The following is a 26,455-nucleotide window of genomic DNA, read 5'->3' as shown; positions in this document are numbered from 1 at the left end:
AAGTAGCTCCCTCCTTCTCAGCCTGGGGGCCAGACATCCAAATATTGGTCTCATTTAACTCAAATGAGATCTTCTCCTCAGACATCCTTGTAACGTTTGCCCTCTCTGTCTGTGTGTCCCTGTCCGTCACAGGCTGATCAGACCGTGTCTATCGATGCTAAATGTGACGAGCCGGGGCTGCTTAGGAATGTGCTGGATGAGATCAAGCTGACCTTCTCTCAGTGCTGATTGTGTCTGACAGCCCCTTGGTGCCCCCCTACCCCCTGCTCAACCCCTCCCTCACTGAAACACATGTAATCATGTTACAAACACTGCGGCTGGCACTCCCAGGTTCACCCTATTAATTAGTCCTCAGAATCACACATTTCCTTGATGCCCCTCTTGCCCTCAGAACTGCTCTTTCTCCTTCACTGTTACACTGATTTGCTCTATACAAACCCCCTGTGTGCGCTTTTAGTTTCAACCTTGTTTTCCCTGCTCCCCCCTCCACTCTCTCTCTTCATCACTACAGTCTGTGACGGTCATGTAATGTAATCTGACAACTGGACTTTTTGTTGTTGTTGGTTGAACTGTGTTTTTACTGTCTTGATTTGTATTTGTTTGTTGCTGTTTTTGTTTTCTGACGTCCGTCTCTGCCTTTCCCCCTGTTGCATTAAACATCAGTGTGTTACTACTACTCTCCTCTATAGTCCTGTAGAATGTGTGACTTCTTCTGACTGGCCCAAGTTGGAAATGTCATGTCAACTTTTTAAACTGCTCTGAGCTGACCTCTGAGCTGAAATCATACCTGACCTGATCTCGTGTCTGAAGGAGACTGACCTCCCCTCTGGTGTCACTGCTCCATGCTTCAACTATGCTAAGCTTCAGTTTGACCCGTGTCACAGTAACATATCAATCCCTATAAGAATTTGAAATGCCTGAGCTGGAAAGTTACATTAAGAGTGTATTGGAAAAAGAGAATGCAGGCGGTTACACTTTGACCAGGTCAGAACTTAGACACGCCGGCACTCCCCGAAAAATTATGTTTCTGCAACCTTTTCCAAAAGTGAACATTGTCAGGTTTCCTTACTTTGTCTCTTATTACAGACATGGGTAGAAGGGTGTCTTTTTACAATTGTATGATTTATCGCTTTGATTATGCTGTAATCGTGGAAGGATATTGTACTGCTCATCTGCCACTCTCTCTTGCCTCAGGCATGTCTACAGTATCTGAAATGAGTGACAAAGTAATATAGAACTTGTGGGAAATGAAGGCCAGCTATCACATATTGCAGCTAGCGCCTCTCACGTGGCTTTGCTATAATAGCAGGCTCTCCATACTTAACTGTTAAAGTTATCCTATGTGTTGATAGGCTTAGTTTGAGATCACCTATGGGGATGGAAGGCTATTCTAGTTGTAATTTCATTCTGGGAGATCAATGGTACTTAGTTGATAAATTTTATTTTTAATCAGTATTAACCAATGTGGCTTCTTGTTTACTATTCCTTTCTTGAGAAAGCCAACAAGTCGTAAGTCAAGATGTTTGTCTTTCATATCATCCAAACCTCTTGTGTCTGTGCCACTAACTCTCGCACTATACAATACATCCTACATGTCACTGATACAGTCATAAACCGATCTTCAGTGTTCTCTTCTCTCAGAACTGCCCTGCTGCCACATTTGCATTGGCACAATGATGAACATGAATGGTCATCATTTAAATGGCTTCTTCCTTTCATGACTTGCTCAGAGGTACTTGCTGTCTAGTTACACTCAACGTGTCTCACTGCCTGGTCCAGCACGATGTAGTAGCAACTTTAAACTGATCCCATCATGTTTTGTTTCTATCCCAACTAACCCACATTCCTTTCTTACAAGTGTAGATGAGCCATTCCATGAGTTTCTTCTGCACCATGTTAGTGTGAGTACAAAGTGAACAACTTTCAGGGATGTTATCCACAGAACATATCCTTCCTGGAAAAGTGCTTTGGTTGATTTAAGTTACAGAATGGCAATGAAAAAAGCACTTGTAATCATACATTGTACTAATTAAAAAGTTCTGTGCAGAGTATTTCATAAAAATGTGTATCTTGCATGATTAGGAAATGTATACTTACTTTAAAAATATATATATTTTCCCTATCCAAGGACACACACACATACAAAACTCCCTTGTCATTTCTTGGTTGTCTTTTTCTTTTATTGTTTTTTTTTAATATGAAGTGAAAGTTGAATTAATCATGCTACAGTTTTTGATGGTGTATTTTTATCTATTATAAGTTCATACAATTCAAATGATATCTTTGAATATTTTAAATTATTTAGCATCAGGGGAAGGAGGTTCTATTTGGTGTCATGGCGCTGAGAGGAGTAGAGAAGAAAGGTCTTGTGATACAGTTCAGAGAAGCTACCCACTGTCTTAATATTTTTTTCTGGTCAATTGTAGTGATTATCTTGCTGAGTTTGGCTTATGACATTAAAATATATTCTCATCGCTCCTTGTTTGAAGGTCTGGTCCAACTCCTTCATTGTCTATTCTCCAGCTATATGATGTAATATGTTTTAAGAGGGGACTACATGAGCAAGACAAAATTAGTCATATACTATCAACATTCCCTTTTAGAACAGAGAAGTCTACCAAAATTGAAATAAAGGCTGAGCTGCTGTAGTCTTGTGTTAAGGTGAACCAATAAACTCCCACATATATAATTATTTCAAGCTTTTTATTCACATCTTATCACTATGTCTGGGTGTCAAACATGCTGTATATTCAAAGGATATGCAAATACTACCTTATCAAGGATATTTAGTTGGCCAACATCTCACTTCAGCATGCACTAGAGTGGCCTTTCCCAAAAACCTGCCTTCCCCAATAACTAATACGGTACACTGTGTGAAACTGCATATTCTTTCTTTGTGTGCAAGTGCCTTTAAATTATAAATGTCAATATAGCCTAAGTGATTTGGAGGCTGTGTGTTGGTACTGTCTAACGTCAATTCCCATATGGAAAGAATTGGAGGTGCAACCAAAAAACACTCCCAACATTTTTTTTTTTAACGAGATTAAAATAGTAACGTTTCGGGCTTCATGATTCTGAAGAATTCAATTGCAGACCGAAACAATATTTTAACCTTGCTTAAACTATTAACTTAATGCCGAGCGAGTGTTGTGCCTTTTCAATAACTCCAATTCCCAGAAAGCTTTGCGAGCACTTCACTGCTCAGGGCATCAAGCTTTGTGGGACCAGCTTGAGCGACTTTAGTGGCGACACCGTGAAGTAGCTACTGTTGTATAATTGAGGAGGGGAGATCCCTACTCAGACAGCCGTTAATTTGTTTGTTTTCTAGTTTGCGTTGACCTCTAAAATTTACTTCGAGCAATTCTGTCTTACGGTCAATGAGGATCAACAACAGATTGGCGAGAGAGGAACTACTGTAGCAAGCTAGCGGGTTGGTTGGTTGTCAGCGAGAGATTTACGGGTTGGTTTGTTCGATCACAGTGGAAGAGAACCGAACGGGAACGTAATAACAGACGACATTTTTGTAGATGTTGTGAGGAAACGTGTGAACAATCAAAAGGTTTCTCAGAGGTTGGTTGTGGTGGAATTAGATAACTACCTTTGTTCTCTAAAAAGGTCTAGATAGGTTTTTGTTTATACAGATCGTCGCGGACTATGGCTCATGGACATCATGTAGCCAGTTCCCAAAAAGCACTAATGTTAGAGATGAAAAGTCTTCAAGATGAGCCAGTTGAAGGGTTCAGGATAACTTTAGTGGACGAGTCGGACTTGTACAACTGGGAAGTTGCAATATTTGGACCCCCAAATACTCACTATGAGGGAGGTTATTTTAAGGTGAGTATGCAATTGCTGAATATTTAAGATGGCCATCAAATCACTCATAGTTATCGCAGTTGTTTTGTCCAACCTTGGTTAACCAGAACAAATTGTGTCTGGTCAGTGTTCTCTTGCCCCTGAACTACAGTAGAACGTCTGTAAATATTATGGCGAGAAGAGTTATATTTTGTCACTTATCTTTGTGACGTAGCTAACTATTGACAACCAACCTGGCCTAGTTTGCCGACATGAGATGACCAGCTCGAGCAACATCTGACGATCCACAAAACATGTTAACGTTTTCATGGAAAACTTTGGAGGAAACAGACATTGTCAACTTATATCACTGTATTCAGCAGGGCCGGACTACCGCATTTGGGGCCCCGACACCTATCTCCAGTGCCCCCCCCCAACACATTTTCCCATGGGGCAGAGAGAAACGTTATGGATATACATCTGATGATAATGGGAGACATGGGCAAAATATATCACAGTATTTAAAATAAAATGGACAGTTTTACATTTGCTTTGAGTAGCGCATGACCCCACAGTGGCAACATACATTCTAAGTGATTTAAATAGGTATTTCTCCATTCTGATTGTTTTAATAATTTTCAGCATTTTCATACATTTCTGCATTTCCTACACTCATTTGAGAGCATTTCCACACTGCCACGTAGGACTGCACGATATGGGCAAACAATCTAGGCCTTATTTTTAACCAAATGTTGCGATTTGACTTGTGATTTAGAGCAAAACACTTGAGTGAACTGTTGGAATCATGGGAATATAATGATTATTTTAATTATATAGTTAGAATATAATAGATGGCATTTTGAATATAGTGTTTGACATGACAACAAATGAAAATGCCAGGGAGGAGTTATTGTGACAGGGTAGGAACCTAAGTGTTTCCTAGGGGACCCTATAATCTTTGGCTACATTTAATGTTTCCTCTTAGCTACTTCATGTAGCTTACATATTCTTGCTTTGTGAATTCCTTTTCGTTTTAGAAGAAACTGGCACAAACAACATGCTGATTTAGGTCTCCACCATCAGTAGTATTTTTAGGCTGTATAGCTAATTATGTTTGCTCTGACTCAGTACATTTATTAGCTAGCTAGTGATTAGCATTAGCGGCTAATAAGATTTAGGCCCAACTTGTTAAGAAAATACAAACTAGCTTTTTGCAGATTTTATAAACAAACTAATAGTGTAATTATAAACATTAGTGGAGTTATATTAAGAAGCAAAGTGAACATCATTGTTATCAACATTGTTAAATGTGCTGCATTGACTATGCAGACTGAACGCAAATGTCTTGTGGTCGAGGAACCACAAATGCGCTTCTTGAGTGACGGGGCGGGGCTAGGTCTATGTGGAAAGCGGCATGGAGAGAGATGACTCAAGTAGCGAAGTAAACTATAAAAGTAGACGTTACACACAGAGTATCACATTTAACAAAACAAACATTTAAATACCGTTAAAGAAGGTAAAGTAGAAACCGGTTCATGCATCAATACCAGTATATCGTAAAATACAGTATATCGCCCAGCCGTCACTCTAAGCACCTAGTATTATAGCCTAGTCTCAGTACCTACATATATTTTCTTATTGATATTTGGATTGTAAACACTCAAACGATGGCGTGTTTGTTTCTCGTAGACTGAAAATGTGGGGTTTTCTCTCACTGGGGTTTAGCTGACTTAGCATCCAACCTGCAGATGGCTTTTCCTGTTTGTGTGTCCCTCCCAGCAAAGGCAACTTTATGTTGATAGTACTCCTAACTCTATGTATTAACAAGGGTTGTTTGCCATTTAGTCTAAAATGTATATCTGGTTGTAGCTACTGTATTATAGTACTAACCAGTCTGGCAGATTTAAGTTCAAAAGTAAAAAAAAGTAACAAGTATGAATAACTTACCCAAACTGTCCATACAAACATAATTAAATCGCTCTATTGGAAAACAGGTCTAAAGACAGATACAGATTGTGAGAAACATTTTCTTTCTCTGTTATCTTGTAATCCCTACCCTTATGAAAAAAGATTGCAGTCAGAGTGCAGTATAACTGCATGAATTTTGCAGTTAAAGTGCAGTATAACCACAGACAGATAGAAGGGGCCAGATGTCGCACAGGATGTATAAATCTGAAGCCTCTGTTTAGAACGTTCAAATATGGTGATGAGAGGAAGTCCAGTGGCGGTAAGTGGGATAATAATAATTATGTCTGATTTCACACGTGTGTGTGTAAATTGGAAATACATTTTTTGCATATCCCTCGAAGAGTTGGGTCACTGCCAGGGTCTGCCATTTTCAACAGTGACCGTGACGCAATTAGGGTTATGTGCCTTGCTCAAAGGCAGATAGGGGATTCGATCTAGCGACCTTTCGGTTACTGACCCAATGCTCTAACCGATAGGCTACCTGCCAGCCACATAAGAGAGAAGATGGAGCTAGATTAAACTTTTCTGACATTCTGCAAATTTTCTCTTCGATGAAACATTAGATCTCAATGCAAGTTTATTTTCCCAAAACTAGAATATGTTAAAAACGCTGTGCAATAAGTTTTGTAGACTTTGCCAAAGTTTCAAAAAATTGTGTGTGTAAGGGTATTGTTTAGCCTGCCTAAGACCTTTGTGTAAAAGAAGGCTCATGTCCTCTGTTTTGCCCGGCAACAGGGGGTGGTATAGCTTACAGAGGGAAGTGCAGTAGGTCTTCATTACTTGCCTAGTTCAGAAAGTACACTGAAGAAAAATATAAAAGCAACATGCATAATTTCTACGATTTTACTAAATTTCAGTTCATATAAGGAAATCAGTCAATTAAATACATTCATTAGGCCCTAATCTATTGATTTTACATGACTGATACAGATCTGCACCTGTTGGTCACAGATTAATAAAAAAATTAATAAAAATAAAGTAGGGGTGTGGATCAGAACTAGTCAGTATCTGGTGTGACCCATTTGCCTCATGTAGCATGACACATCTCCTTCAAATCAAATGTTATTTGTCAAATGCGCCAAATACAACAGGTATATATACAACTTTACCGTGAAATGCTTACTTACAAGCCCTTAACCAACAATGCAGTTCAAGAAATAGAGTTAAGAAAATATTGACTAAATAAACTAAATGTAAAAATGTATATATAAATTACATAACTATAACGAGGCCATATACATATATCGCATGGAGTTGGTCAGGCTGTTGAGTGTGGAATGTTGTCCCACTCCACTTCAATGGCTGTGCGAAGTTGCTGGATATTGGTGGGAACTGGAACACGCTGTTGTACACGTCGATCCACAGCATCCCAAACATGCTCAATGGATGACATGTCTGTTGATTATGCAGGCCATGAAAGAACTGGGAAAATGTTCAGCTTCCAGGAATTGTGTACAGATCCTTGTGGCATGGGGCTTTGCATTATCATGCTGAAACATGAGGTGATGGCGGCGGATGAATGGCACGACTATCGACCTCAGGATCTTGTCACGGTATCTCTGTGCAGTCAAATTGCCATAGATAAAATGCAATTGTGTTCGTAGTCCGTGGCTTATGCCAGCCCATACCATAACCCCACCATGGGGCACTCTGTTCAGAATGTTGACATCACCAAACCGAATTCCCACACGATGCCATACACGCTGTCTGCCATCTACCCGGTACTATTAAAACCGGGATTCATCTGTGAAGAGCACATTTGCCACTAAAGTCTGTTACGACGCTGAACTGCAGTCAAGTCAAGACCCTGGTAAGGACGATCAGCACGCAGATGAGCTTCACTGAGACGGTTTCTGACAGTTTGTGCAGAAATTATTTGGTTGTGCAAACCCACAGTTTCATCAGCCTTCGGATGGCTGGTCTCAGACGATCCCGCAGGTGAAGAAGATGTATGTGGAGGTGCTGGGCTCGTGTGGTTACACGTGGTTTGCGGTTGTGAGGCCGTTTGGAGGTATTGCCAAATTCTCTAAAATGCAGGCAACAACTCTGGTGGACATGCCTGCAGTCAGCATGCCAATTGCATGCTCCCTCAACTTGAGACATCTGCAGCGTTGTGTTTTGTGACAAAACTGAACATTTTAGAGTGGAATTTCATTGTCCCCAGCACAAAGTTTACATGTGATCATGCTTTTTAATCAGCTTCTTGATATGCCAGACCTGTCAGGTGGATTAATTATCTTGGCAAAGGAGAAATGCTCACTGTCAGGGATGTAAACACATTTGTGCACAAAATTTGAGAAATAAGCTTTTTGTGCATATGGCAAAATTCTGGGGCCTTTAATTTCAGCTCGTGAAACATGGGACCAACACTTTACATGTTGCATTTATATTTTTGTTCTGTGTATTTTAGCCTATATTTGCATAACTGTTGAAGATGGTGAGCATTTTCCTTCCAGATATAGGGCAAGAGCTCTCGTTACAACAATAAACAGGCATCAAAGTAGGCAGTGGTGTAAAGTACTTGAGTAAAAAATACTTTAAAGAACTACTTAAGTAGATTTCTGGGGTATACTATTTTTATTTTTGTCCACTTTTACTTTTATTTCACTCCATACATTTTCTCTGACACTAAAAAGTATTTGTTACAATTTGAATGCTTAGCAGGACAGGAAACTTGTCAAATTCCTGCACTTATTCCTGCAGATCATCAGTATATTAAAAACCAAATACTTTTAGACTTTTACTCAAGTAGTATTTTACTGGGTGACTTTTACTTTAGTCATTTTCTATTAAGGTATCTTTACTTTTACTCAAGTATGACAATTGGGTACTTTTTCAACCACTGGAAGTAGGTCAGGGCAAAGTGCTCTTTTTTAATATATATTTTTTTACTACAGTAGTAGGCCTATGTTGTAAATGTAAACTCTTTCTGAATGAAGGTTTGTGAATAAAGATAGCCGAGACTAATGACGGGGTCTCCTGCATATCTAGGTTCTCCGCTATTGTTCAGTTAGGGTTGTTTGCACCTGATTGCATCAGTCAGAGGTGGTGTTTCCAAATGACATAATTGTGATACATTATGCTGATCTATGTCAGCTCAGCTAAAGATCCCAGTTATTCAGAGACCTGTTTAGGCTTCCAGTCTTTTCTGAGCGGCGCAGTAGGTTAACCCGGCACTGTGTTAGCTAGGAACATTTGTATTGTGGGTGCTATGTACAAGCATTGTTGGCCCAGGAATGCACAGCTTGGTTGTGAAATGCACAGCAGGCCTGTGACTCATTGTTCCTTCTAACAAACGTCTCCAACAAACCAGTTTCCCTGTTCTAAGACCCTCCCTATCTACACAGGTTAGACAAACCCTCTGTTACGTGCTGCTTTTACTTATTTATTGAAAAGAGTCAGTCAAACAATGACGTATGCCTATTCAATACCGGAGCAAAATATTTACATCAGGGTGTAACTCCTCTGAATGTGTCACCAGACCAAACAAAATATTGATGGTACACTATATATACAAAAGTATGTGGACACCCCTTCAAATTAGTGGATTCGTCTATTTCAGCCACACCCATTGCTGACAGGTGTACAAAATTCGAGCACACAGCCATGCAATCTCCATAGACAAACATTGACGTAGAATGGCCTTACAGAAGAGCTCAATTACTGTCAACGTGGCACCGTCATAGGATGCCACCGTTCCAACAAGGCAGTTCGTCAAATTTCTGCCCTGCTGGAGCTGCCCCGGTTAACTGTAAGTGCTGTTATTATGAAGTGGAAACATCTAGGGGCAACAACAGCTCAGCCACGAAGTGGTAGGCCACAAGCTCACAGAACAGGACCGCAGAGTGCTGTAGGGCGTACAAATCAGCTGTCCTAGGTTGCAACACTCACTACCAAGTTCCAAACTGCCTCTGGAAGCAACGTCAGCACAATAACTGTTTGTCAGGAGCTTCATAAAGTGGGTTTCCATGGCGGAGCAGCCGCAACCAATCCTAAGATCACCATGCGCAATGCCAAGCTTCGGCTGGAGTGGTGTAAAGCTCACCGCCATTGAACTTTCTCTGGAGTGATGAATCACACTTCACCATCTGGCAATCTGACAGACGAATCTGGGTTTGGCAGATGCCAGGAGAACCCTACCTGCCCGAATGCATAGTGTCAACTGTAAAGTTTGGTGGAGGAGGAATAATTGTCTGAGGCTGTTTTTCATGGTTTGGGCTAGGGCCCTTAGTTCCATTGAAGGGAAATCTTAACGCTGCTTCAAACAATGATATTGTAGACAATTCTGTGCTTCTAATTTTGGGGCAACAGTTTGGGGAAGGCCCTTTCCTGTTCAGCATGACAATGCCCCTGTGCACAAAGCGAGGTCCATACAGAAATGGTTTGTCAAGATCGGTGTGAAAGAACTTGACTGCCTGCAAAGAGCCCTGACCTCAACTCCATTGAACACCTTTGGGATGAATTGGATGCCGACTGCGAGCCAGGCCTAATCGCCCAACATCAATGCCCGACCTCACTAATGCTCTAGTGCCTGAAGGAAGCAAGTCTGCAGCAATATTCCAACATCTAGTGGAAAGTCTTCCCAGAAAATTGGAAGCTGTTATAGCAGCAAAGGGGGAACCAACTCCATATTAATGTCCATGATTTGTTTGAGATGTTCGACGAGCAGGTGTCCACATACTTTTGGTCATATAGTGTAGGTCTGCAAAAATCACTAAAATAGAACACAGTAAGAAATAAAGTGGAAGTAACCTAAACTGCTTTTCCAAATACTCAATGCACTTGACATTTGTATGGAGGGAACTCATCTCATTCATTGCCAATGTGTAGATATTCAGCCAAGTTCTGCCTTAATTTAAATATTTGGTCATTGCCAAACACTCTTTGCTGGATCACACACAACTACCCTGTTCTCACTAGCTGTGTCCTCAGCAGTGCTAGGGCCTGAGAGGCTGCCTTTCCTGGTCAGCTCGGTCAGCCCAGGGTCTGCATCCTAATGCTGAGTGACACTGGCAGCAGCACTGCAGTCAACCCAGCCCGGGTTGACCCTGTCCCTGGAACATGGCCCGAGGACCCAAGTCACCTGCCCAGAGAATTGGTTCTGTCAGGGCCAGAGGGCAGAATCACTGCTGCCTGGGCTGGTAGCACTGACTTTCCCTCAAGCTCAGGGCTCAGGGGAGATCTGCTCTGTCCATCAAGACCCAGTCTGTTCCCGCCCTCTCTCATGTTCGCTCTCTTCATCTTGGGGACTGCATTGTCTTCCCATTCCCTTCATTAACACACCAGCAATCCTATTAGCTTAGCTGTCCCTGGCAACCTTCCACTGTGCCAGCCAGCCCTTTACGCTCATAGTCAACAACACATCCCCCAAGCAGTTCCCTCAAGCAGAGTAGGCCAAAGACAGCCCTCTTGTTTTTCTTTCGACAACAGAGCCTTCAGCTTTAAGATGTTCATATTGTTTTGCTTGAGTTCAAAGGCTGTCATGACGAGGAAAAGCTTTTGCTCCCCTACTGCCTTTAAGTGATGTCATAGAGTTTCTAAACCCAGAGATGCAACATCGCAAGACTCCCAGGAACGCTCTCGAAGCAGACCAAGCCAGAGTTTGGGGTTTGAAGAGTCAGTGAGGGAAGTGAAAAGTTATTCCTTAGTTATTTTTCTCAATCTAAAAGCACAACCTAAGATTCGAGCTTATGTCTTAAGTCCAACCTCGTGAACGTGACGAATGGACACGTTTTATTTTTTATCCAAAACGACTTTATAGCAAAGGAATGCCTTTGATTTGACGGCATGCACATGCGCAATTCAGCGCGAGATGACCATTAGACACGATTTACGTGTTTCAGCGCATGAGCTTAGCTAGCCAACGTCACCTGCAACCGTGATCGGGGATTTCTATTGGAGTAGCAGTTTCTGATAATCTTCATACTGTACTGTCTTTTGGTGACATCATACATACACTTCCTCAACCACAAGGTCATATTCATTTTCAACTATGAGATTTCTGCCACGAATGGTGTATTTCAAAATGTAAATTTTTGCACAACACAATTAAAAACCACTTAGTTATGTCCGTCAACCGCAAGCTAGAGAGCACACTATTTGCCTTCAACGTAACGTGTGGCCGCTGCATTGACAGTCAGTTGACAGACACTCATTCAACACCTGGCTGTGGCAGTCTGGTGGCCTTAGGCTGGTGAGAGGAGGAGGAGGTGGCCTGCACAGGGCTGGGCTGTCCTGCCTTAGCCGATGGAGTCATGTTTCCCACTCTGGCTGCCTGGCTTGCACACAGAAATGAGAGCTGGGAGAAGGAGAGAGAGGCAGTGCCATTCCTGGCCCTGCTCGAGCTGGTGCCCCTGGGGGCCCTGTGAAGAGCGAGCATGCCATTAGAAAAGGGGGCCCATGCAGAGGTAGTCCTACAGTACTCCTTCCAACAGTCAGCCTAATTATGATCGTGTGCTTACATGTTCCAAGCCTGGGGGTGATATCCTACTAAGAGAACAGGACTCCATTGATATGCAGCCTGTTTCAGCTTTTGTTTATTTCAGAAATAGGCAAACATTTGGGCTAGTTTAGCATATCTCCAGATATTCCTTGTCTGGATCAGGTTGAATGCAAAGCACTTGCACATCCAATGTTTTCCCTACATGGATAAATTTCTCATTTAGCCTACTTCCATGGGAATTAGGCCCACCAGTAATGCTTTGTGTCAGAAAGGTTTAAATAATGATTGGTGCCTTGGTCCACAGCTAATTCAGTCCTCTCATGTCCCAGGGAACCTTATAGTAGCCATTACAGATGTGTGCAGCATTGCTGCATTGTTGTCCTTTTACAGCACTAAGGGTCTGGGTTTTGACAGGCCCTCTCGTCATCGTGTCAAGTTGGTTGGCAGCTTGTAATTAGGCTAATTGCATTTGTGAAGTGGACCGCCGTTCAGTCTTGACAGTGGTTCTGGTGTAGCATGTACTAGTGACTGTATTTCTCCTCCCCCACACTAAAAGGGTTCTGTTAAATGAGGCAGGACCCTGGTGTGTCTGGGTAGGATCATCTAAAGCACTTCTATCACATTCTAGTCTACAAAGACGTGTGGGGTGCACCGCTGTTCTCAAGGGCATGTTCCCCTTTTCATTCACACTCTGTAGATCAGCCAGGAGAGAGGTAATAAGAGTGAGACAATCTGAGAGCGAGGGACAGCAAGCTTGGGGACTGGTAGAATGGTGTCGGCAGACGGGGAGAAGAACAGAATGATTAGTTCTGTGAGGGTTTATGCTGCTTTAGCTGACCTGGTTTACTTTTCCCTGATTCCAGCCTACCTTCACAGGGTATGTTCTCTCTGACTGGCTTCGCCACACGTGTTTTTAGGTCACCATCCAAGAAAGATGGGTCTCGGTAGGTTACAAGGTAGATGCTGAGCCTTGCCGTTCTGCTCTAGATCCTGTTCTTCCTGTGCCAGCCTCTCTTCCTCCTCCTCCTGTCTGCCTGGCTGACTGAAGCAGCAACACATCCTCCCAGTTCTGTACCTGTTACTAGGTGATACATAAAAGCAGCTGCCACTTGTTTCCACAGGGCTCTCAGGAGAGCCTCACTTCAGAGAAACATGGAGCTGAGCAGCCAGGAGAGGAGAGGCTTGGTGGGGTGCAGCCAGGAGAGGAGAGGCTTGGTGGGGTGCAGCCAGGAGAGGAGAGGCTTGGTGGGGTGCAGCCAGGAGAGGAGAGGCTTGGTGGGTGCAGCCAGGAGAGGAGAGGCTGGTGGGGTGCAGCCAGGAGAGGAGAGGGGGCTTGTGGGGTGCAGCCAGGAGAGGAGAGGCTTGGTGGGGTGCAGCCAGGAGAGGAGAGGCTTGGTGGGGTGCAGCCAGGAGAGGAGAGGCTTGGTGTAGTGTGCAATGAGGAGCTAAGTTCAGGGGCGTGTGTGTGGCATGCACTTACTATGTGATTAGAGACAGTCAAGCCTCACGGGCATGGAGGGGATATTTGAGTGTGTTTGTGTAGAGTTCAGAATTTGGCAGGGAAATATCTCTATTCTGAACCTCTCTTGTTTGTCTCCTCCTTGGGATGTACTTGATGAGGTAGGCAGGGTGCAGCAGAAAAAATGAGCAAGGCCAGCTTTTTAAGCCCAGTCACACTCCACTGTTTTCCCTCTCTCCTCTCATCCCTCTGGGCTTGGTGTCAGTTTTGCAGACAGGTCAGGGTTTTCTCTGCTGCCATGGAAAGTTTCCCTCCCCCCTCTCTGCCTGTGAGTGCAGCCTGCCTGTCATGGGCATTGTGTCAGTGCTCAGAGATTCAGAGTGTCAGTGCTCTCTATGGAGGATAGACCCTACTTTCTGTGTTCTGTTTCCCTTATCCCCCTCTCTATTACCCATTTCAGACCGAAGATGTAGCAGCATATATTAACTGCAAAAATCAGCCATTTTCTATGTTTTAATTAACTCATGCAAAGAAATAAAACCCTGGGTTATGTGTAGTGTGGGTTGCATCTAGTGTGTTGTGATGGCATCGTATGCTGTTTTATAACGTGTGTGTCTTTGTTCCATTCCTATGATCAGGCAGAAAGTAGGCTATGTTGGGCAGAGTATGAGTGTGTTCTATTGAGATCCATGTCGTGGCTCTATGTGGACAGGGAAAGTGTGAAAGGCCCTCTATAAGCCGCGTGGTGAAATGTTATACCATTACCATCTTACAGGGATCCCTCTTCCTGCTTTAATAAGCCACTTGCTCTTATATATTGCACTCAGGGCTCACCTTACGGGGCTTAAATGTCCCTCTGTTTCCACTGGCCTTAGCACCCTCACTGAGTGCTATGCTAGCTGGAGCTAGGCTGGTATGTAAGCTGCAAGGCTGTTGTCCCTGTGTTGTGTTGCCCATCTCTGTCTGTATGTGGAGTGTTTACGTGAACCCCAGTCATTCTGGACCCGAGCCAGTTCGGAGGCATGGCCCCAGACTTTTACAAGCTAACAGAATTCTATTAGGCCTATGTCAGGCTTTCCACTCTGGGCTTGTTGTATGGGCCTGGTAGATATGGCAACATCCCCCTGTTCAATTTGCTTGTCACTAAGGGCTCGTACAATGCAATCAGCAGTAGGCCACAAGTAATGGTCTAATGTCGGCGAAGGCTTGTGTGGAGTTTGTGCACAACCCCCACCCCTTACATGTTCCGCCCCTCCCTCTTGAAAAATAAGTTATTATCTTGAGACTAACCTGGTTGACCCCAATTAGTCCACTGGTCGACTGCTGTTGGTCGACCGAGATTGTTTTAGTTTGATTTGAACATTTTTGAAAATGTTTGGTGTGTGTGTACTAGGCTATTGGATTTAATTTATATATGTTAGAGCACTTTGGTTTCACTAATAAATATGTTGAAATGGAACCAAATGACCAGTTTCTGATAGATGGGCTATATGGTATAGGTTGAATGTGATAGTCTACCTATAACCAGCCTGAGTAGGCCTGTAACTCCATTCCTATTCTATTCAGAGTAGAGACATTTTATCAAATTGGAAATGAGCTATTATCAGGCTGGTTAATACAATGCATGTCTGTTGAATTTGGAAAGATCCACTTGCACTTGGCCCCGCCCCACCTACTCAGGCCAATCCTATATATTTCACATGTTGGTGCTCATGGGTTGTTTTGAATGGAAATTACCCATAGCCTCGACTCCAATGTCTATGGCATGACAACGATAGAGGAGTTGACTAAAGCATACTGATCTGGTACCAAGCTAAGACGAGCCTAAATAAAGTAGTTATGACTAGACATTTGACCAGAGTTATACTCTTACACCTTATTCAGCTGGCCTCTGCCTCTTGCATCCCTAATTAGTGTGCTCTTCTCTCAGGCTCAGATCAAGTTCCCCATCGACTATCCCTACTCTCCTCCGGCCTTCCGCTTTCTCACCAAGATGTGGCACCCCAACATCTACGAGGTAAGAGAAAGAACAACACTCACCCTATCTGTCATTACACAATCACCTCTTTCTTTAGCTTTTCCCCTACATAATAGTCCAACGTCCTTTTGTCTCTGAATAGCTTTAACTTGTTATCTTCTATTATAAATACTTTCAGACTCTGTTGCTATCATATACTTTAACAGTGGCCTAGTGTATGTATAGAGAAGGGGTGTCAAACAATTAAGACCTAGACAACCAGGTGAGGGCAGTTCCTAACTAATCGGTGACTTCATTGATCAATACAAATTGCTTGGTTGGGCTGATGAGACAGTGGATTGTGTAGTCCAATGGAACAGAGTAAATTGACATCTTAACGTCACAGATTTAGCCGGTGGTAACTTGTGGAATAGACATCGGCTGGAATGTGGTTTTAACTAATCAGCATTCAGGATCAGACCCACCAGTTGTGTAATGTATAACAATCACACTTAATAGACTTTTTAAGGAGGGTTTATAGCAAGAAAAACAACAGAACATAGGTGTTTTGTCAATTAAATAATATGGATTTTTTAAAAACCAACACAAACCCTATCTTCAACACAAATCAGAAATAAAATGATAACAAAATAACCCCCACAAATACTATAATTTAAATGCATAGTTTTAGCAAACACATCCAAATATTCAATAACCGTCGCAATGACCAAATCACCTTCTTTTGGTTAAACTCAAGTTCAGATTCTGCTATAAAAGCCTATTGCGTTTCGCCCAACCAGGAAATGATTAATTTATAAGTCTGTTCTTTATTTTCCCCTCTACCCTCTATGTTCCGCAATTCCTCATTCATACCCTTTTCAGCTGCCCTTCTTAAAGCAGTATCGCTCTTTTTAGGCCACAATCTCTATCGTCCATACAGAATGGAATTATTTTAACATATGACAGAATCATTGCCGGACCGGACCACTTCAGCGCAAGCATGGACGAGAAATAGTCAGATGCTTTAGGAAGTGGACGTGCCTTTAACCAGACCAAATGTCCCGACAGGAAGTGTGCATGTTTCTTGCAGGCGTTATAGTATTTGGTTTGTCTGGCCAGGCAAATGCCCACTCTCCATTTGACTTATTTTGCCATTGCCTGCTGTCTCTGAGTTGTATTGCAGCTGGTGCGGAGATGGAGCTGTTGAAATCATCCTCTCCAGAGGCCCTTGGAGATTCCTCTCCATGGAAAGCTCAGCAGGGATTTTTCCGGTTGTTTCATGTTTTGCTGTGTTGATATCATAACGAAACTCAGAAATCCGTTTAGGCCAGTTCTGGTGGTGATCTTTTACAAAAGAGGCAATCAGAGTCTTGATGGTACGATTGTCTCTCTCTGTAAGATTGGCTTGTGGACGGTAACTTGGGGTGAACTTGTGTGTCACCATGACTTACAAAGATCATCCATAACCGTTCCTGTGAACTGGGGTCCACAATCAGATATGAGGTACTGAGGGACTCCTGAGTGGGTGAAGGTGTGTATTGTTGGCAAACTGTACAGGCCTTCACATGTTCCCATACGTCCTGGCAACAGATAACCACCAGGCAACCTCCAAGATGCGAAAAAGAGTCTTCAGCCGTCCAAGATGGCAGGCCAGTGGAAGGTCATAAAAGTAATCCAGATAAAGGGAGTCAAGGCCTTTTGGTTACCACAAGTTGATATTTATTGACTTCTCCTTTTAACAGGGATCCTCCTGTACAGGATTCCTTGGAGTACTTCGAATCCAATCCGACCTGGACGCTCACTGGAAGCTTCTTTGTTCTTCCTAAGGTCACTAACCTCTTGGTCCTGAGCTTGAGTTTCAGCGATCTCAGCAATAGAGGTGGGAAGAATGCAAAGGCTTTGAGTGGTGGTGCCTGCAACATATGCTACTTGGCTTGCTGCTGGAGCCACTGCTCTGGACAGAGCATCAGGAACAATGTTCTGATGCCCATTCCGGTAATTCACTCTGAACTGGAATTCCTGAAGGCGCAACATCCAGCGTGTGAGCCTGGAAGACATTTTGGGGCTGTTGAACACCCATGTAAGTGCCGAGTGATCATTAAATACATCCGACTCAACCCTCTCAAGATAATGCCTCCCCTTTTCGATTGCCCACACCACTGTGAGGCCCTCCTTTTCCGATGTTGAGTAGTTGCGTTCAGCTACTTTAATGCCGTGAGGCATATGCAATGACTCTTTCTCCACCTTCCATCAGTTGAGTGAGGACCACACAGAATCTACATCACTGGCATCCGTTTGGACTTGGAATGTCTGCGATAGGTCTGGCTGAGCCAACACTGGTGCATTAACAAGAGCCTGCTTCAAATGCTCAAAACTGTTCTGCCAGCACAAGAAACCTGTGTAGACTTTTGAGGTCATGTAGAACCGGATAGTCCGTCATCACTGTCGTTTTGGCTGGATCTGTCTCAACACCTCTCACAATGTGACTCAAGAACTTCAGCTGGTCTTTGAATACCTTAGTGTCATGAAGCATTGAGAACACAGCATCCAAGTCTTTTACAGGTTGATCTGGGTTGGGAGAGAACACAGTCATATAACAAAATGTAGACAAAACAGATCTGTACTTTCTCCATAAGGCGCTGGAAGGTAGCACCGGCGTTCTTAAGCACAAACGGCATCGCTTTGAACTGATAAAGGCCTATCTGAGTGATGATCGCTGTCTTGGCCTTTCTCTCCTCAACCATTGCTACTTGACAATAGCCTGACTTCAGATCCAGGGTAATGAAACCGGAAGCTCCATGTAGAGACTCCAGGAGGTTGTGTATGATGGGCATAGGATAAGCATCCTTTTGCGTCTTTGCATTCATCCCTCTGAAATCAGTGCAGAACCTCTGGGAACCATCCGGTTTCCCCACCAGCACTACAGGAGCAGCCCAAGCAGATTGTGAAGGCTCAAGGATTTTGTCCCATTTCTTCCACTTTATCTACAATAATCTTTCTCTTGTAGGGTGACACTCTGTAGCCCCTGCAGCAGACTGGGACTTTGTCTTTGGTGTAGATCTTGTGTGCCTCAACCATGGTTTTCCCCAGTCGACCAGAACACACAGGGCCGTGATTGGAAGAGGAATTGAACCTCAGACTGCAAGTTGGATATACTTTGCATATACTCCAGAATGGTATGAAGAGTGATCAGATTAATTGCAATTAATTGCAAAGTCTCTCTTTGCCATGCAAATGAACTGAATCCTCAAAAAACATTTCCACTGCATTTCAGCCCTGCCACAAAAGGACCAGCTGTCATCATGTCAGTGATTCTCTCGTTAACACAGGTGTGAGTGTTGACGAGGACAAGGCTGGAGATCACTCTGTCATGCTGATTGAGTTCGAATAACAGACTGGAAGCTTCAAAAGCAGGGTGGTGTTTAGAATCATTGTTCTTCCTCTGTCAATCATGGTTACCTGCAAGGAAACACGTGCCGTCATCATTGCTTTGCACAAAAAGGGCTTCACAGGCAAGGATATTGCTGCCAGTAAGATTGCACCTAAATCAACCATTTATCGGATCATCAAGAACTTCAAGGAGAGTGGTTCAAATGTTGTGAAGCAGGCTTCAGGGCGCCCAAGAAAGTCCAGCAAGCGCCAGGACCGTCTCCTAAAGTTGATTCAGCTGCGGGATCGGGGCACCACCAGTACAGAGCTTGCTCAGGAATGGCAGCAGGCAGGTGTGAGTGCATCTGCACGCACAGTGAGGCGAAGACTTTTGGAGGATGGCCTGGTGTCAAGAAGGGCAGCAAAGAAGCCACTTCTCTCCAGGAAAAACATCAGGTACAGACTGATATTCTGCAAAAGGTACAGAGATTGGACTGCTGAGGACTGGGGTAAAGTCATTTTCTCTGATGAATCCCCTTTCCGATTGTTTGGGGCATCCGAAAAAAGCTTGTCCGGAGAAGACAAGGTGAGCGCTACCATCAGTCCTGTGTCAAGGGAGTGGGCTCACTCACAATTTTGCCTAAGAACACAGCCATGATTAAAGAATAGTACCAACACATCCTCCGAGAGCAACTTCTCCCAACCATCCAGGAACAGTTTGGTGACGAACAATGCCTTTTCCAGCATGATGGAGCACCTTGCCATAAGGCAAAAGTGATAACTAAGTGGCTCGGAGAACAAAACATTGATATTTTGGGTCCATGGCCAGGAAACTCCCCAGACCTTAATCCCATTGAGAACTTGTGGTCAATCCTCAAGAGGTGGGTGGACAAACAAAAACCCACAAATTCTGACAAACTCCAAGTATTGATTATGCAAGAATGGGCTGCCATCAGTCAGGATGTGGCCCAGAAGATAATTGACAGCATGCCAGGGCAGATTGCAGAGGTCTTGAAGAAGAAGGGTCAACACTGCAAATATTGACTCTTTGCATCAACTTCATGTACTTGTCAATAAAAGCCTTTGACACTTATGAAATGCTTGTAATTATACTTCAGTATTCCATAGTAACATCTGACAAAAATGTCTAAAGACACTGAAGCACCAAACTTTGTGGAAATTAATATTTGTGTCATTCTCAAAACTTTTGGCCACGACTGTACAGACTGACTTGGGTTGTTGTTCCATATTTTTGTCCTCTTGTTTCCCCGGTATGACCTCACTGGGCTTGAGCCTCAAAGGAAGAAAAAAAATCAAAGTATTTTCTTTGATTCCACACCCCATACTTATTTTCCCCAAGGTCTATTATGGTTTTGGTCTTGGTGAGGAAGTCAAGACCCAAGATGATAGGAAACGCCAAATGGTCATCCTCTAAGACGAACATTTCCAAAGACCACATGCTGTTATGCCAGTTGTAAAGGAGCTGAACTTTTTCCAAAGCACCATGCACTTTCCCATCTGCCTGGGGGGAACTTTGGTTCTCACAAAACTGCTCTCCTGGACATGTGATATTCTGCCAGAGGCTTTTCTGCATCCGGGTGAAAGTACACCCTGTATCAAGTACCGCTTCATATTGGAAATTCCTGACCCCCACTGTTCCTCTGAAGCAGACCGCCACCCGAGGGTTACAGTTGAGAATTTTTCTCTCCAGCTCTGGTTCTGTGATGTTAGGCTTCCACTTCAAACAAAGTACCCGGAAATCATAAGCAAAGTCCCTCAGACTGAGTTGGAAGTTGAACCATATCTCTTAGTTTCTTTTCTACCTCTGTTAAGTAGTCAGTTGGCAAAAATTATACTTGGAATGCCTCTTTGAGCTTCACCCAGGTGGTGATTTTCTTATTTTCTGCCATCCACCGGCTCCTGGCTGGTCCTTTGAGAACATTAGATAGGGTCCCCATCAGCTCAGGGTTTGATATAGGTCTCACGGATAGGAAATTGTCACATTGCTCCAAAAAGTTCAAGATATCTGAGATCTCCTTGGAACCATCAAAGCGAGGGAACTCCATGCAGATTGGAGGCGTGGAGAAATGATTGGCACGTGACGCATGACCTTGTGAACCAGCCAGGGTGCTCAGACCTGGGGTGCCTAGGCCAAATGCACCAGGGCCAGGAATACTAGTGGTAGTTATTGAGTTTATGCACCTCATTCTTCCATTTCTCATCCCTCAAGATGCATTCAAACACCCCTTGTTCCAGTTGCTTTATGGAATCCTTTGTGGTTCTCCATTTTGTCAGTTTTTGCATTGACATAGCCTCTCAGGCTTTCCTCTCTATTTATGGCACTCACCAATGAGTTCTTAAAATCATCCACAAGACCATTAACTGTGGTTAGTCATTTATCAAGATTATTGCTGACCAACTCAATTTCCTCCCTCACAGTAGGCTGATTTGGGTGGCTCCTCACTCTGTTTATCCCCACTTTCCCCGTCTTCATGGTCTGAGATGTACAGTGAGCTGAGCAATAAAGTTATTTCCCCCACAGGATTTCTCATTGTGACGAATGAACCAAAGATAGGCGTAATTTGGATAGGGACACCCGAGTGCTGTTGGTTCATGTCCTCAGGCTCAGAGCCTAGTTCATGAAAGGGACCATTTGGCAGAAGGGTTTGCATCTCCTCCTGAGACATTTTCTTGATTTGCGCACTGTTAGATATGTGGCAGTGTCACAAATGTATTGCTGGTAACTGACCTGTTTGTGTTCCTGTAGAACGGGGACGTGTGTATCTCCATCCTGCACCCCCCAGTGGACGACCCCCAGAGCGGAGAGCTGCCCTCTGAGAGATGGAACCCTACACAGAATGTCAGGTACTCTATGCACCACACCTTTCCCTCACACAATGATAATTCTCTCACTCAACCCCTTCTCCCCAGCTTTGATATATGGTTGACTATTAGTATAAATGTGGAATTTATCAAACATAAAACAAAATCTATAATATATTTTCACTTGATTCACATACTTTTTTCACACATTTAATCTTACTTTCCATTGTCTTCATTTTTTTATCTTCTTTTCTCTCACTCACTCCACACACAGCAGAATATATAATTACTACATTGGGTCTCCTCGGTGGCGCAGCAACTACTGCAAATAAAAATGGCCTCACACGTCTTTGCCCAGAGAGCAGTGTTGTAGTGGTCTCGAGACCACATATTGAGTGTCTCAGTCTGGATACATTTGTACTTTGTCTTGACTAGGTCTCAGACAGTGAGGACTCATAATTTCTTCCCGAGACCAGCCAAGAGCGGAGTAAAAAAACTCAATTATCAGCTTCCATTCAGGGAACGCATAAAACTGCTTCGCCAGGCCAAATATATACACTCCTTTCTTGAAACCTTAATGCAGTATCTTAAAACCCTTTATACCTATTATATACATGTTTGCACAGTGGCGAACCTGTAGGCCTTCAGTGTGTAACAGGTTGGTGATTCTGAAAGGACAGCAACCATAATACCAGCATACTCATGTAGGAGAGTGCACTTTTTGTTAAACACAAAGGGCCAGTGGTGTAGTGGAGGGTATCACTTACTTCTTAATTAACTTCTTGACGCTACGGATCCCGTTACCGGGATCATTTTCCTAAACAACCACTGAATTGCAGAGCGCCAAATTCAAAAATAATCCAAAAAATATTTATAATCATGGAATCACAAGTGAAATATACCAAAATACAGTTTAGCTTGTTGTTAATCCACCTATCGTGGCAGATTTTGAAAATATGCTTTACAGCAAAAGTTGAAGCATTTATCTAATGTACCTTCGTTAGATTTTATCTCCTCTTGCCCTGGCTAGCATTAGTTGTTGATCTTGTTGTTGTTGATGTGCGTAACAGAGGGAGCCTACCTTTTCATGGTTGTTTGATCAATAGGACTGTGAAGTTCCAAAATGTAAGAGGACTACTGTTGTATTTACATATTTGCAAAAATCCATTCAGGTGTATTTTGTGGCTTTTGGCAAATACCTTCTAATGATCTAACGTCACGCTGTTGCAACTGCCTGTAAACACACAGTCCAGTTCAAAGTGAATGATGGTAGGTCCGTGTTGCAAATGGCTTGTTTGTATAAAGGCCTACTGTAGCTCAGATTGGCTATAGCGCACCGGTCTGTGTAGACTCCGGTCCTGGACAAGACGGATGTTTTTATTCTGTTTTATTTACTGCAGTGTCTATTAATTGTCCAAACGCATGGCTGCTTTCCCGCTCTATTTTGCTGTAGAATTTTCACAAATGCCTTAGCATATGTAATTCCCAAACATTCTATGAATTCATGAAATCTTAAAAATGACCATATCCAAGTACAACAGGAAGCGTGCTGCAATAAGAAACACAGTTAGTTCCACTCACCAGATGATGATAATTTGAAACTTAACTTCTTGTTGAAAGTTATTCTTGAAAAGGGAGAAGCTAACAAATGATCAACAAACTCTTTGATATCACCTGCTGCAGCCAATGCAAACTAGCCAACAACAAAAGCTAGAAGGGGTAAGTTTCCATACATTTTGGTAAAAAACTGTCCCACCTTTTAAGTCAAAATGTGATTGGTTGATTCCACTGTCATTCCAAAATGTTGCCCTAATGCAGTTGAATGGCAGATGCCTTTATCTAGCTTCTGATTGCCTAGCTGATGGCTGACTTACCTAGCTAGATTTATCTCCCCAGAGACCAGCAAAGGAAAATCCTGATTGGATATTTTTTTCTCTTCAGTGTTAACCCTTTCTTTTCCAACAAAAATTGATGCGATTAAATCAGAACATCATTGAAAATAATATAATTATTATTATGTTATTATAATCATTTTATTAATCCTTAGCCCTTCTCTGAAGGCGTAGAAGGCCAATTGTTCCCCACTGTTTTTGGGTTAGTAATAATTTGTAGAGTGGCTCTATTTTTCCTCAGCATGGATTTTTTTTCACTATTTCAAATGTCTAAAGAATCTATATGTTGTTCTGAAATATGAATACAGAAATACTGGACATTTTGAATTCTTATGGTGGTATTTGACAAAATGACAATCATGGTCTTGAATTTGTGTTTTTCTGGTCTTGTCTTGAATCGGTTTCTCTTTAGGTGGTCTCAAACACAACACTGCCAGAGAGAGAGACCACGGGTGTGAAAAAGTTGGTTATAAATAGATGGTATACAGCTGCAGATGGAAGTGACACAGAAATTGAAATTTTCTCGTCATGCGATTTGGAGGTTTTCGTAGTTAGAGAGTTAGGTTAGTTAACTACCTGGTCCCTAGGCAATGACAGCAAATTTACTTTAAGCTAACTTTTACCCATTCATCTGTGAAGACCGCTAGCTAGTGTTCATATGGATGTCACCGTGACATGCCAATTAACTAACGTTACTGCCCTCAGCACAACGACAAGGCAAGCCGGTGCAATTGCTTTCCAATGGGCAGCTGTTTCACGGTGTCGCCGGCGGTAGCTTGTAACGTGGTCAATTGTTTCTCCCTCCCAGGATTATACTTCAAGTAGAAAGCAAGCCTACACAAGAAATAACTAATATAGAAAATGCGCTGTAGATTTCAGGTTGTCTTGGATACATATTTTGTGGTTGAAAAATACTATCCGTTTTTATGATACTGATAAAGATGGCACCTCTAAAGACGTATCTAACTGTGCATTCTCTCAAGATGCTAAAATAAATCATATTTCTCCACTCCTGAGTCAAAATTTTGCCTACATTTGGTGTATCATTTTACTGCAAGAAATGCTTAATTATGCAGGAGTTAATATTAAGGCTATGTGAGAGGTTATAATAGACCTACAGTCAGTTTCCAGTTTTCAGGTTCCATTCAACTTATCTGAACACAGGCAGGTCACCCGTGATACAAGTCAGTATTCAACATCCTGAACAGTAGGCTACAGTTCCCTTTATGTGCCATAGGCCTATTTGAAGTCCCCATCTTGTGACTGTTGAATTTGTATAGCTCCTCATAATCATCATAGTCGGCACTGCTATCATCCTCTTTTACCAGTTCGCATTACTTTTCTGCCCTTCTCTTCATTTTCAACTCTCCACTTCACAGCTTTTTTTTTTCTTATGGAATTTAACTTAACACCACAGAGACATTGTCCTATTTTCCTCCGTGGGTTACGTATACTTTTTCTGCCTGTTCCCAAAAGCGATTGTTGTGTAGGCCGTTTGGCGTGCGTAGACTACAGTTAGTGCATCAGCCTAAGCTTTAGGGCCTAATGTCAACCTAAAATAATGAAAGAAAAACCTCAGTTGCCTGTTTTTAAGGTATTATTTTCTCTTTATTCAACCCACCCACCCTTCATCCACACAATCAATATTCATTGACCCTAATCACGCCCGCCCGCAGATATAACTGCGGGTTATGCGTCAACCCTCGCATCACTAACGGCAGCAACACTTCGCTGTCCTTCGCTCCCACTTGCCAAACACTTCTGTCCCGCAACTGCATGGGAAGTAGATAGGTTAGTGTAGCCAATATCAGGGGTGACAATCACAGCAAGCACACGCATACAAGCAACATTACACTCATCATTAGTACTTTCATCAAAAATAAACAATTGTACAGTTTAAGTTAATAAAACTGACAATTATTTTGTTTGTAAAACTAACAGTGAAACCACTGCTGAGCAAATGGACTGGAGCTTACCCGATTTGTCTGCCTGTCTTCTAATAACCCTGGTGTTTACTTCTCACTCTCACACACACTCAATCATAGGCAATTCTAGGTCTTGTGGCATATTTTGGTTAAACTATCCCCAATTCAATGGAATTGCAACCTTGTGCATGCTTAGTGAGTTATTCTACCACATGTGCAGTGCGCTTCCATCACATGTACAGCTGATTCTCAAGATCTTGCACACTAATGCGATGCTATTGAGCCCACACTACTACACTGTCTGAGCCAAGGACTACATGCTTTCTGGTAAGTTTTGATTACAATACTGGGTGGGGGGAATATATTTTATATGACATACATGATTTTTTTGTTAACTAGTAAATAGTAGCCTAAAGGAAAGTGTGTTTAAATAATTTCTAACTTTTTAATTTCTGCTAGTTAGTTTTTGCTACCATGTGGGTTTTAGCTTGCTTGAGCCTACTATCTGAGGAGTGTCAATTCACCTGTTTCCATACATGTTTCATTTTTAAACAACTCCTTTGTAAGATAAATGTTTTATCTAACTGCTTAACTATTTATCTGTACATGGAATTGTGTATTTTTTTTTTTTACTACTCTTTACAGGAAAATGCCACAGGCACTATCTGATGTGTGGAGACATTTCACTGCAGCTAATGTGGAAGAAAAAGCTGTGTGCATTTGCGAATACTGTGCCAAATCATATGTAACAAATGCAACAAAGATGCAGAATCATCTGGCCAAGTGCATAAAGTTCCCTCAGCGCTCACAGCAAGCAACCTCTGACAA

General features: G+C 42.7%; 2 protein-coding genes across 2 annotated transcripts in view; both read left to right on the top strand.

Annotated features, from left to right (window-relative positions):
- LOC111972127 (AP-3 complex subunit delta-1-like) overlaps positions 1–2,482 on the top strand; it is a 56,582-nt gene extending 54,100 nt beyond the window's left edge. The window contains 1 exon segment of the mRNA XM_023998990.1: positions 133–2,482. Within this exon segment, the coding sequence (XP_023854758.1) occupies positions 133–228 (96 nt within the window). The 3' untranslated portion in view covers positions 229–2,482.
- A 716-nt stretch (positions 2,483–3,198) lies between these two features.
- Positions 3,199–26,455, top strand: part of LOC111972125 (ubiquitin-conjugating enzyme E2 R2) — a 29,534-nt gene continuing 6,277 nt past the window's right edge. Inside the window, exons 1-3 of the mRNA XM_023998989.2 lie at positions 3,199–3,834; positions 15,592–15,678; positions 21,755–21,852. Coding sequence (XP_023854757.1) covers positions 3,655–3,834; positions 15,592–15,678; positions 21,755–21,852 — 365 coding nt within the window. The 5' untranslated portion in view covers positions 3,199–3,654. The remainder of the gene's footprint in view (positions 3,835–15,591; positions 15,679–21,754; positions 21,853–26,455) is intronic.

This window comes from Salvelinus sp. IW2-2015, linkage group LG13, assembly GCF_002910315.2.
Source record: "Salvelinus sp. IW2-2015 linkage group LG13, ASM291031v2, whole genome shotgun sequence".
NCBI lineage: Eukaryota > Metazoa > Chordata > Actinopteri > Salmoniformes > Salmonidae > Salvelinus > Salvelinus sp. IW2-2015.
Note: the sequence above shows the minus strand (reverse complement) of the source record. Positions and strands in the feature narration are given on the sequence as shown.